Raw genomic sequence first — 13743 nt, forward strand, 5'->3', positions numbered from 1 at the left:
CTTTTGCAAATCCATTTTTACATCATCAAATCTAAAGTATCAATCAGTTTTTTTAAAAAAGGTTGAGGCAGTTTCCTTATGTTTCTTTAATTCCTTTATCAGCAGATCTGTCTAACTGTAAGGTTTCTACGTCATCAAGTCCTCAAGTATACACCAATATTGAAAAGAAAAGGAGAGTAACTGTTCAAACAGGTGTTTGAAAAACTTAGCTTTTTCTTGGCATGAGGTATATAAACCAACTACAATAGATTCTATTCCCTGTAGTTCAATTTGCACAATTATATACCTACCTTGATCATCAGCAAACAATAAATGTAGTTGTAATTGGGAGTTTATACACAAAACTACTCCATTGATTTTCTTTTTGTGATTGGCAAAGATATATTCCAAACCTAAATTTTTATTTATTAAATACTTTTTATCAGTTTCTTTAATATGGGCTTCTTGCAGGCATATTATATCTTGGTTTAATTTTTTTCAAATAGTGAAATTGGTTGGGTTTTTTTCTTTTTTGTCGGGAATATGCCCCATTTATATTCCATGTTAAAATCTTACAATCCATCCTTAAGATAAAAAGTTTTCAGGTGTTCAGATATGGCTCCCATCTCTATAGCCTGTCCTTGGTCAGTGCCAGACTTCTTTTTATCTTTTTCTTTAAGGCCCATTTTTGTGGTAGTTGATCTTTATCTTTGGGGAAATGATGCAGTTTGGATCCATATCTTTCTAGAATGCCTTGTGCTTTGGGTACTGAATTTAATTTAAAATGTTGATTTCTAAAGATAAAGATAATGCCTTCCACTTTATTCCAATGAAAGAGAACATCATTTTGTTTTAAAAGATCTATCAGGAAGGAATATTATTTATCCCAAGGATCATAAATCTCTGTTGGTAATATTTCTGCACCTCTAGTTCTTTAGTAGATTTTCTTACAAATGGAATCATGATGTCTCTTGGCAACTGTTTTCTAGTTGCATATGATGAATTTATTTTGTTAATTATATCAGTTTCCTTGGAGAAGTCTAAGAGATGTAATTATAACAGCAATTTCTAAATGGTTAAATTTTCCCGCATTTTCTGGTAATCCTCTCAGAAAAAATATTTTCTGAGGCCTCCAGCTGCCATTGCTGGTTCAGTTCCGGCTGGCAAACAGGCAGTGGCTGGAGGCTTCTCACCAGTGGTGGGTTACTACCGGATCGGGCAAACCGGTAGTGGAAACGGTGGCTGCAGGCTACTTGTGCCAAAAACTGCAGGCCGAAAAAGAGGTTTGAAGTCCCATCGCTGCCCTGTTTTTCATGCCGGCAATGTACGCACACACCCCATTGCCTGCCGGTGCACATACGCGGCCAAACCCCATTGCCAGACCCAGCCAGGAGAACAGCCTGCTGCGCTGGAGGGATGGCGTCACAGCGGAACTGTTCGAAAGGCAGCCGAACTGCAGAGTCCTTTTAAGGTACTTTGACTGGGGGGGGGGCGCAGGAGCTGCCTTTTCTGCCAGTTCTGTGGGCGTGGCTTGGCAGTAATGTTGAGTTGACCATGCACACTCAACCTTGCTGTGAGTGATGTCGAGTTGGTCACGCCCACTCAGTCACATGACCGCACCCCACCCCACCAAGCCATGCTCACAGAACCAGTAGTAAAAAAAATTGAATCTTACCACTGTTTGGGGACCCCATCTTACAGGACCTGGGAAGATGTAATGGTATGCATAAAATCAGAGTACAAAAATATTCTGCAAATGTAGCCTTACAACAACATAGAATAAACTCATCTGGTTGTGTTTCCTATCTTGTCTACCAGAAGACTGACATCAATTTTGCAAATTTTGAAGTACAAATCTTCAGCGATATCCTTAGACTTTTCTCTTTTTCTTCTTTTTTTATTTTTTCAGATGGGGGCTATGTCCTCTCTATACATGGATAGTATTTCTTCACCTCATTTTTCAAAGTCTTTCTCACATTCCATTATAGAAGGTTGCCTATCTCATCCCTCCCTTCCTCCAAGCCCCAAGTTTGGTTGCCTTTATGAATGCTGTTAAGATCTAGCTTTACCCCTAGCATTACAGGCCAATTGAATGGCCCTTTTAGTTATTTTTATTATGGTGCTTGATCACCGTTTTATGTTCTATATTTAATACTTTTATGTATTGTGATGTTTTATTATTATTTTTCAATTTACAGTATTTAAGCAACTTATAAATCTAGTAAATAAATAAAAATAACATAAACACTCAGAAAGGACAAGAAGTAATGGAGAGAAGCTTATCAAAACAAAATCCAACCTAGAATTAAGAAGAAACTTCCTGACAGAACAATTAACCAGTGGAATACCTTGCTCCAGAAATTGTTGGTGCTCCACCACTGGATGTTGTCAAGAAGAGACTGGACAGCCATTTGGAATAATATAGGGCCTCTTGTTGAACAGGAGATTGGACTAGAAGACCTCCAGGGTCCCTTCCAACTCAGCTATTCTATTATTCTCAGATGACTGTTGAAGTTTACAGAAACCCAAAATTCTTTATAAATGTGAATTAATGTTTAATTAAAATCCTGAGTTTAAATTGGAAAATTCCTATTTTATGTCCATTTTCAATCAAAAACAATTTCTTGGTGATTTCAGAACAATTGTTTTACTCACAATTTAACTCACAGATTTGTTAGGAAATGCTTTGTTTGCAATTTTGAATTTCCTGAAAAAAGGTTTGACAGAATGCAGAGTGTTCCAGAAAAACTCAGAATGGCTGTTGGCTTCAATAGTGTTGAAGGAAAGAAAATAAGTAGAATGGAGGGAAAATTTAATTGACCTTATTGACCTTTAATTGATCTCCAGCATATTCCATAGATACCTTTTTGCATCTGTGGAATATGTTGGAGAATTGATGATAAATTGCAGACAAGGCTCCAATGTAATTTATTATTGAAACAACATTCCCACAATATAAAGTTTGGGGGGGGAGGTATTGTTCTGTGACATCATAAAAGATGCACATTAATACTTGCTTTTTATACTACATATTTTGTTCTATAATACAGAAGCAGCATCATAATTACTTTTGATGACTGATACGTTGACATTATACCTTACCTAATGCTGCTTCGTATCTTCTCTGTTCTATTCCTTGTTCCACTGGTAGACAGATGAAGAAGATGACATTGAGGTATGGTTCTGACAAAGAGCATGTTCTGTTCAAAACTGATTGCTGTGAGAACTACTATAACAAAGGTAGTTCCGTGGGAATGCTTCATTATCATGCTTTGTGGCTGGAATTCTTATATCTGCAGTTTTGTGTTTTCATAACTGGGAATAAGTTCTTTTAAATTTGATGAGTTTTATTTCTGAGTAGGAATTCATAGAATTGTACTAATAGTCCACAATGTGCCTAATGCTTGTTACAGGTAGTCCTTAACTTACAAACCATTCATTTAGTGATTATTCAAAGTTACAATGGCACTGAAAAAAGTTTTTCACACATGTTCATTCCAACTTCCCCATATTCACATCATCAAAATTTTGACACTTGGCAACTGCCTCTTGCTGTATATGATATATAAAAATCTATTTATGACAGTTGCACTGTCCCAGGATCATGTCATCACCATTTCTAAATTTCCCAGCTGGCTTCCAATTAGCACAGTCAATCAGTGGTGAAATCTAAAACTTTTTGCTACTGGTTCTGTGGGCATGGCTTGGTGGGTGTGGCTTGGTGGTTATGTAACCGGGTGGGCATGGCCAACTTGCTGTCACTCATTGTTAGAGCCAGGAGCTGCACATTCTGAAGCACATTCTGCCCTTCTGAAGACCCCAATGCTTTGGGTTTCCCTCCGCCATCTGGCGTGGGACAGAGAGAGTATGGAGAAAAGTCCAGGCAGATTGAGAAGGAGCAATAAATGGAATGTGGGAAAGTGGACAGAAGCATCCGGGCAGAAGGGCTCATTTTTTAAGTGTGCTCAAGACTACCTAAAGAAAGATTGGGAAGCTCAGCCCCGGGCCCTTTCCTCCTCGGTGGCCAGTCCCATTCTAAACTTCCTGTAGAAGTCCTGAAGCCGAAGGACTTAAAATGGGGCCCGGGAACCCAAAAGCTGGCTTTCTCAGAACTTGCACAGGACTCCCTGTCACCTGTCATGTTTACTTAGGGGAAGGGTTCGAATCCCAGAGCAACAGGGAAACAAGCGCCTTTTAGCTCGTCACCAATGCCTCAGGGTTGGGGTGCATGCTAGCTCCTCACCTGAACCCCCCAAGCCTCCATCAGCGCTGCACACGGAGCCGAAGACTTCATAGGTGGGCTGAGGCGGGATGATGCAGTTGGCCACGGCCAGGCCCCGTGCTCTCCGTCCCACACTCAGTTCGTTTCCCTTCCATGTAACCATCAATTGCTCGCCCTTTAACACGATTTGTATACCTCAAATCTCAGTGTTTGCAGCTGAGGGAAACGTCAGGCCCTTCCTGGAACAACCCGCTGCCCTCCCTTCCCGCCTGGCTGCGGACATCCGCCTGTCCTCCCGGAGCACCACTGCTGCCGTTTGCTTTTGTTTCACAAAGGGAGAAGGAAGAAAGTGAACAGTGGCGGCGCAGTGGTCCTCCGTAAAGGCAGGCAGATGTCCCAGGCTGCTGCACATGTCCCAGGGCAGCGCAGCAGCAACGTCTCCACCAAGGACCACCCGCCCACCTACTGGCCAGGCCGGGCCAGATGCTGACCTCGGAAGGCAAGCTGGTGTGGAGGACTGCTGGGAAGGCAGCATGGAAGGCAGGCAAGCATGGCAGGGCTGCAGGGAAGGGAGTAGGTTGCTAGCCTTTCACATGGCCTTCCACTTGCCAGTCTTCGCAAGCTGGTCACAGGGATGCCGGGAAGGCAGGCAAGCATGGCAATGCTGGGGGAAGGGAATAGGCTACTAGCTCCCTTCCCCGCAGCCCTGCTATGCTTCCCTGTCTCACATGACCTTCCACTTGCCAGCCTTTGCAAGCTGGCGACAGGGATGCCAGGAAGGCAGGCAAGCATGGCAGGGCTGCAGGGAAGGGAGTAGGCTGCTAGCTCCCTTCTCCACCGCCCTGCCATGCTTGCCTGCCTTCCACGTGGCCTTCTGCTTACCTGCCTTCGCAAGCTGGCCACAGGGACAGCAGGCAGCACTGAAGGCAGGCAAGCATGGCAAGACTGCGGGCTGTGGACCGGTTCGGGGGTGTGGTCAGCTAGCGGTCGCTACTGGTTTGGAAAACCAGCCCTAATGTCCGCTACCGGTTTGCCCGAACCAGTAGCATTTCACTGAAGTCAATAGAGAAAGCCAGATTTGCTTAACAATCGCATGATTAACTAACAAACTGCAGTGATTCGCTTAACATCTATGGCAAAAAGCACATAAAATGGGGCAAAACTCATTTAACAACTCTCTTGCTTAGCAATGGAAATTTTGGGTTAAATTGTGGTCACAACTTGAGAACTACCTATATGGCAGTTTTTCTTTCAACATGACGACTGTAATTGGTTATCTGAAAAAGCATGGCAAGTCTAAGCATTATAGATTATAGATTTATGCCCATTGCCACAAAGATTGCTAATCCTAAATTTCACATTGAATTATAGCAATTGTGACCATCAAATACTGTGTAGGCAGTCCGCATTTGGCCACTGCATGTTCTGGTGACATCTTGTTAAGAAACTTAGTTGCTAGATGGATCGCATGAATGAAAGAACTGCTGTGAAACTCATTGGTTGCCACCATATCATTTGGATAAAATTTTTGTGTGTAGCAGTGCCATGGATATTCTTATTATTGGGTGCTAAAATTTGAGTGTAAGTGCATACTTTAATCAGAATATGATTTATTACTATTTATTCCCATTGTATTTGCAAATGTTCACTAACTAAGGTAGTTGCTAAACAAGGCCTGGTTATATTATTGGAAGAAAAGAGGTTGTTATGGCAATTCCAGAAGATAAACTGAAATAGAAAAATAGGTAATATCAAATGCCAGTTATCTTTTCCCTTTTTCATATCATATTTGTCACAGGAGGTGTGGCTGAAAGGAAGACACTCTATAAAGAATACAACAAAATAAGCAATTTTATACAATTTAAACACAAATACCAGAAAAAAGAAATGGAGCACAAAAATGTATTTTACTGGAGATGTTTAACATTCTGAGGGAATTCATTAGGTTGTACATCTTATTTTTGCATTATTTAGTGTTCCATCTTTGCTTTCTTTCAGTCAACTTCTGCACGATATAAGTAATTCTACAGCAGTGTTTGCCAAAGTGTGGTACGCGTACCCCCAGGGGTACGGGAAGAGTTTGGTGGGGGTACGCGTTGCACCGGAGTTTGGTGGGGATCACGTGGGAATATCCACTGCACCGTGCTTAACTGCGCGTATCGCAGTTTTTACACGGGAACTGGGGCCATCGTACATCGTATCGCAACTCATTATGGCGGGAACTTCTGCGCATACTTCGCGCAGCTCGGGTTCGGCCATTTTTAAACTGCAGGAACATTAACAGTTGACGTTGAGCCGCAGAGCTGTTTAAACACCGGAGAATTGCAGTGTTATCTAAGTGTTTCCCAAAGTGTGGTACGCGTACCCCCAGAGGTACCATATGTTTTTTATGAGGGGTACTCAGCGTTACGAAAATTATAGAAGGGGTACACATATGTCAAAAGTTTGGGAAACACTGTTCTACAGGATCTCTGCATCATGTGGAAATACATTCTTTCATCATTTCTGCTTGAATAAGAACAGAAATGCCTTGAGATGGCTGCTTTAGTAGCTCTGAATGAGTCATTTTTCTGGCTTTGTATTCTGCCGATTTAGGTTCTGAAAACTAAGGTAGACTTTTCCAAAGGTAGCTCTTTTTTCTAAGGTATGTTTCAAATTAGAAATTATTTCCATATCTTATAGGAATTTTTATGTTTTAAATTTGCAATCAATATTGCAAATAACTTGTAAATTTGATAATAAATAAATAAATAAATAATAAAAAATAAATAAATAATAAATAAATAAATAAATAAATAAATAAATAAATAAATAATGTTCACCTTTATACCTTGCTTGAATCACTTTAAGTGATTATCCACCAAGAATCCAAGATCCATCTTGCATTTACTGCCAAGTTTCACCTAATCTGTAACTGTATGTTTAATTTTTGTTGCCCAAGTGTAAAATCTTACTTTTCTCTGCCCTGAATTTCATTTTGTTAGATTCCAGTGTTCCACCTGGATCTTAAACCTATCTGTTCGGTATTCCTGCCAACTTGGGGTTGTCTGAAAATTTGATGAGTTCCCCTTCAATTCTCTCATATAAAACAGTTATGAAGATATTAAAGAATACTGGGACTAAGACAGAACCTTGCTTACTTCCCTTCATGTAGTTGTAGTTCGATTAAGAATTACACGTTGAGTGCTATTTGCCAGGCAGGTACAAATCCATTTGGTGGTAATGCTGTCTATTCCACATTTTTTTTCCACTTACCAAGAAGTAGGTTGTGGTCTACTTTGTCAAATTCCTTACTGAAATCCATGTATATTATGTCCACAGCATTTCATTGATCCGTTAATTTAGTCACTTTTTCAAAGAATGAAATAAGATTTGTTTGGTTTTTGATAAACCATGTTGGCTTCTGGTTATAACTTTGCTTGCTTCTAGGTATTTGCAGATCTGTTGCTTTTTTTTTCAGGATCTTCCCAGGTATTGATGTCAGGTATTGATTGGTCTGTAGTTTCCTGAATGAGTTTTTTTCCTGAATGAAGGGGTCCTCCTTCAGAACCTCTTCAGGGTCACCTGAGTAGTGCTGCAAACTACAGGAACCAGGAGCACTACTCAGGTGACCATGAGGAAACAGATAAACCTCCAAGTCTTTCAATGACCCTCTAAAAAGATGCAAATTACCAGCTATCTGCAAGGAATATACTATAAATCCTTTCATTCCCCACTATCCTGTCAGAGCTGAAGAAGTTTTTTGGATGAGAAGTAAAACATTTTGAAAAGAAAAAACAAGAAAGTCCAGGTGCTCCTAAAAAAAAGCACCTGTGGCTGTCTAATCTTTTTTTTTAAAACCTCCAGTGGTAAAGCACCTACGACTTCTGAAGGCAAGCTGTTCCACTGGTTAATTGTTCTCACTATTAGGAAGTTTCTCTTTGATTCCAGATTGCTTCTTTCCTTGATTAGTTTCCATCCATTGCTTCCTGTCCTGCCCTCTGCTGGTTTGGAAAATAAGTTGACCCCCTCTTCTTCCTAGCAGCCTCTCAATTACTGTAATACTGCTATCACGTCACCCCTAATCCTTCTTTTCTCTAAACTGGCTATATCAAATTGCTGTAAGCATTCTTCATATGTTTTTGCCTTTTTGCTTTTGTTTATGAAGATACCTAGTGAAGAGTACTGGACCTAAAACAGAACCTTGAGGTATATCACTGCTTACTTCCCTCAGTGTAGATACAGTTCCATTAAGGACTACATGCTGACTGCGGTTTTTCAGCCAGTAAGACTTAGACTTAGACTTACCAGTATATACTGCTTCACAGTGCTTTACAGTCTTCTATAAGCGGTTTACAGAGTCAGCATATTGCCCCAACAATCCGGGGCCTCATTTTACGAGCCTTGGAAGGATGAAAAGCTGAGTCAACCTTGAGCTGGTGAGATTCGAACTGCCAAACGTCTGGCAGCTATCAGTCAGCAGAAGTAGCCTGTAGTACTGTACTGCACTCTAACCACTGCGCCACCACAGCTCTCACAAATCCATCTGGTGATGATGTTGTCTATACCACATTTTTTTTAGCTTACCAAGAAATAGGTTGTGATCTATTTTATCAAATATCTTACTGAAATCCAAGCAGCAGTGAAATCCAGCCGGATCTGTCCGGCTCGCGCGAATTGCTTGCAACGATGGCTGGAGGCTCCGCCCACCCTCCAGGATGTCATTACATCCCATTTTTTACCCTCTGCATATGCACAGAAGAGGCGCGTTTATGCTATACGTGCACATACTTCTGCGTGCTCCTGTTCCCGAACTGGTAGCAAAGGTAAGTGGATTTCACCACTGAATCTAAGTATACTGTACTATGCCTATGCATTTTGCTGGTCTGCTAATTTAGTCACTTTGTCAAAGAATGAAATGAGATTTGTTTGCCATGATCTGTTTTTGACAAATCCATGTTGGCTTCTGGTTATAACTCTGCTTGCTTCTAGGTGTTCGCAGTTCTTTTCCAGTTTCTTCCCAAATACTGATTTCTGATTGATCTGTTTTTGTTTTATCCTTTTTTATTTTGTGAACCACATCAGCTCTTTTCCAGTCTTCTGATAGTTCCCTGGTGCTCCAAGATCTTTGAAAGATATGATTCAATGGTTCTGAGATCACAACTGCCAGCTCCTTTAGATTTCTGAGATGTAAACCATCAGATCCCAGTGATCTAGAGTGGACTACTGTTCTCTTACCATTTTCTTGTTTATTTTCACTTCTATTCCTATTCCTCCTATTCCCTTTTACGGTTATGTTTTGGTAGGTTGAGCTGTATTTTTTTTTTTTTTTTTTGCATGAAGACAGATGCAAAGAATGAATTAAGCAGTTCTGCTTTCTTTCTACTACTCATTATTTCCCTTCCATCTTCTCTCATTAATGGACCAATGGTTTCCTTTTTTCTTGTTTTTATACGTTGAAAAAGACTTTTTTATATGCCATGGTGGCATAGTGATTAGAATGCAGTATTGCACTTAGTGGGTGTGTCATTTAAAGAGGTGAAAATTAATTTTTGCAATTTTTTTCAGTGAGGGGTTCTAAAAATATATGTTTTTATACCAAGAATTCAAATTTGCTATTATTTTTGCAATTGCACAACATTTAGCTTGGTATGATAAATCCATGATTGATCATATACCCCACAAAAGTCTCTTGTAATCTAAATACTGTTAACTTTATCTTCTCAAAAGTATACCTTGTGCTACAAAAATTAAAGTTTTTTTCTGCGTGAATCTTATCTAGCTAAGTAAAAAATAATCCATGCAATCATAAACTAATATCAGAAAGCAATTATCTGAGTTACAAAAATGTTTAAGCGAGTTTCATCAAGTCTTGTTTTGATTCATTCTTCAACATCAGCCACCAACTTGTTTTTTGGGCTCTGATATAGCCCTCAAGTTTCTCATGTGTATACACTGCTTGCAGCCTCTGTGACCTGTTTCACATGTCTCTATTGCTTGGAGATGACAGGATGACTGTGGTACTTGCATTGGTTCGTCACTTCAATGATCTTTTGCACACCAGCTCTCCTCTCTTGAATGTCATATGAACACAAAAGTGTCTGGATTATCATTTCATTGAAAGTGTACCATGCAGAGCGCTGAATGGTTGGCAAAACAGAATCTACTGCAGCCTTCTTTTGCAGTCTGGTTTGCTGCAGCTGGAACAAGACATGATGCAGGCCTTCAATCAAGGAATGTTTTAGTTTGATGTTAAACCAGCAAGTGTAGTACCAATAATGTATTCCACTATCATTCTTAAGTTTTGGAGAGTTTTGTCTTTAAAGCCATGTTTTGAAACCCATATTTGACAAAGCCTATTTGCAGTTGTTAACCAGCATGAATGGCTTACTGGGCCAATTTCCAGAAGAGCCAGGTCTGTGGAAGTTCTTCTGCCCTTATTGCCTGTATGATCCTTGATCAGTAAAGAGAACCTTGTAAAACCATTGTTCAGTGAAATGAGAGGCTCACCAACTAAAAGTCTGGTGAATAAAGGATCAGTGTCTAGCATGTTGCCAATTTTACTTGCCCATTTGTTGTTAGACAAGATCTTTCCATCCAATTTTGTGCTCGTTGAAGGGGTAACTCATTTCTGTGGAGTGCTCACACCAACCAGATCAACTTCCAATCAAGCTTGACCTCTAGCCAGTGCATGGCATTACCTTCACAGCAGTGGTGAAATCTAAAATTTGTTACTACAGGTTCTGTGGGCATGGCTTGCGGGGCGGGGGGGGGAGATAATGTGACCAGTGGTGTTTTTTTTTAACTTTTAAAACCATTTTTTCTACAACCTCTTCAGCGAAGAAGTTGTAAAAAAAATGCTTTCAAAAAGCCTCTGCCAATCAGGCAACTCAGCTTGGATTGTCAGAGGCATTTAAAAGAAAAAAAGGGGTTTTTTTTTCTTTTTAAAAGCCTTTGATGATCCCAGCTGAGCCGTGCGATCATCAGAGGCTTTTTTTTTTTTTACTTTTAAAAGCATTTTTTTCGGCCGAAGAGGTTGTAGAAAAAATGCTTTTAAAAGTAAAAAAAAAAGCCTCTGATGATTGTGCGTCTCAGCTGGGCATGGGGGGGGGCAGGGATTTTTGCTACCGGTTCTCCGAACTACCCGCCTCCATCGCTATCGGATCGAGTGATCCGGTCCAAACCCCTGCTTCACAGCCAGGATTAACATTTGTAGAATCTCCTCCAATGGTCTTCAAGCTTTTATCAATGCCTGCCTTCTTCATGAAATACACCAAATTATCTGCAATCACTTGAGCAAGTTTTCCTGTTTTGAGCCTTTCTCTAGAGTGAAATGATAAAGATATTTTCCACCCTGCTCACTGCACACCGAATAATGTTCTTCTTCAATGGCACTGGGGAATTGCTGGTCTGAGCTATTTGCTTCTAGCATAACTTTAATTTCATCTATACGACCGTCGAAGAAGATGTGTTCTATTTTACCCAGGGGTCACAAAAGAATTGTTAGCTTGTTCCCACTTTTCAAGCACTTTTGGATATATGTCTCTTGCAAGACGAGCTGTGGGGTAGGTTTTAGCATTATCACTACTTCGTTCTCTTAACAGTAGGCCTATCTGGGAATGTCTTGCAGTGTTGGGAGTTCAGATGGCAACAAGTCTCTGCCAGTTCCAATTAGGTTGCTCAAATTAATGAATGTTGCCAGTATTGTTCTTTTTTTAGAAGCTATTACAGATATCACACTCACAGGAAACAAGACTAGCAGCATTAACACTCTCAGACAAAATAATGTTTACTAAAAAGAGAAAGACAGCTGAACCTGTGAAATGAAATAAAATGTTAAAAAGTTATGGTATCTATATAGTTATTTACCAAGCATATCTAAATTATATTAAAGTAACCAAAACATCTTTATAATCCCCAAGAGATATCACAACTTTTGAGCACCTCTAACGTTTGGAAATTGAAAGTTGAAAAATTTGACATGCCCTAGAAATGAAAAAACAAGATGTTAAAAAGTTATGATATTTATGTAGTTACTTACCAATCCCATCTAAATTATATTAAAATAACCAAATGTTAAAAGGATCCCAAATGTTTGTAAATAGTTTGATCTTGATCAGCTCAAGGTTGACTCAGCCTTTCATCCTTCCAAGGTAAAATGTGGACCCAGATTGTTGGGGGAAATATGCTAACTCTGTAAACCATTTAGAGAGGGCTGTAAAGCACTGTGAGGAGGTATATAAGTCTAAGTGCTATTCCTATTATTTTTGACATTTGTTGCAAGTGTGGCTTCATTCTGAGCCTTAGCATTCCTCACTTCATCTTTACAAGTTTGGGCTATTTGTTGGTTTTCTGCCTTGGTTATGTGTCCCTCTTCCCATTTTTGTACTTCCATTTTTTATTAACCATGCTGGCTTCTTCTTAAATTTTTTGTTTTTCTTTTTCAGTGATATTGAGGTGGACTGAGTTTTTAATAATCACATTTTTCAGAGTTTCCAAACTCTGAAAAAGCTTCTTGAGCTGTTTTCCCCTTTAAGATTTTCATTCATGGAATCCTTCCAAAACTCTAAGTTTGTTAAAATAATCTCTTTTAAAGTCTAAGACACTGGTTTGATTATTTATGTTCTATTGTTTGTGTTTGCATTATATTGAATTCCAATATGACATGGTCACTCCCCCACCAAGTTTTTGGCAACTTCAACCCCCTCTATCACTTCTTCTCTGTTAGTAAGAATTAGATCCAGTTCAGCTATCACTCTAGTTCCCTCTTCTACCTTTTGGATGACAAAGTTGTCAGCTAGGTTGGTTAATTACGTGTTCAATCTCCCAGTTAATGTCAGAGTAATTAAATCCCCATTATTACTGTATGTGTTTCCTACATACAATTGTTAATTGGTTAGCTAAAAAGTCTATCTATTTCTTCTGCTTGGTTGGGTGACCTGTTGTATACACCTATGGCGATGTCATTCTTTTTTCTTTTTATATTGACCAATATGCCTTCTAGAAGGTTTTCATTATTGGTTTTGTGCATTTCTGCAGTTATGTAGTGATCTCTTATATATAATGCAACTCCATCTCCTCTTTTGTTAGGTCTGTTTCTTTTGAACAGTAGCCTTCCATCAATACATTCCAGTCATGTGTTTCATCCCACCAGCCACAAGTTTTGATAATGACAACTATATCTTGTGTACTAGTGTACTAGTACTTGTAATTGTACTAGTGTACTAGTACTTGTGTACTAGTACTTCAAGTTCACCTTGTTCGTTCCCCAAACTTTGAGGGTTTGTGTATAGGCATTTGAGTCCATTATGACTGACCCTGGGTAGGCTTCTTATATTTCCGACTTTATATCTGAGTTTTCCTTCCTTTCCATCACTCCCTACCTCGTTTGAAAAAAAAATACTTTTCAATTTATAGGCTCTGAATGAAAAATTGGAGAAAAGATTTATGATTTAACCACAGTCATAACTCAACCTAAGGATAATACTCAGATATACTGTAGGTAACAGCAGCTAAATCAGTCTTGCAAATGGGTGGATTAGAAGTCAATTTGTTGCTGACAG

The 13743-nt window shown here is 39.6% G+C and overlaps 1 protein-coding gene across 12 annotated transcripts in view; it reads left to right on the forward strand.

The window, feature by feature from the left end:
- The window catches only part of FHOD3 (formin homology 2 domain containing 3), a 273301-nt gene that overhangs the window by 243954 nt on the left and 15604 nt on the right, over positions 1–13743 (forward strand). For 6 of the 12 annotated variants that reach the window (XM_034416311.3, XM_034416313.3, XM_034416314.3 and 3 more), the window contains one exon: positions 3131–3154. The exons of the other annotated variants lie outside the window; for them this stretch is intronic. In XM_034416311.3, the coding sequence (XP_034272202.1) occupies positions 3131–3154 (24 nt within the window). The remainder of the gene's footprint in view (positions 1–3130; positions 3155–13743) is intronic. 12 annotated transcript variants of the gene reach the window in all.

This window comes from Pantherophis guttatus, chromosome 4 (genome assembly GCF_059756535.1).
Source record: "Pantherophis guttatus breed Tessera chromosome 4, ASM5975653v1, whole genome shotgun sequence".
Lineage (NCBI taxonomy): Eukaryota > Metazoa > Chordata > Lepidosauria > Squamata > Colubridae > Pantherophis > Pantherophis guttatus.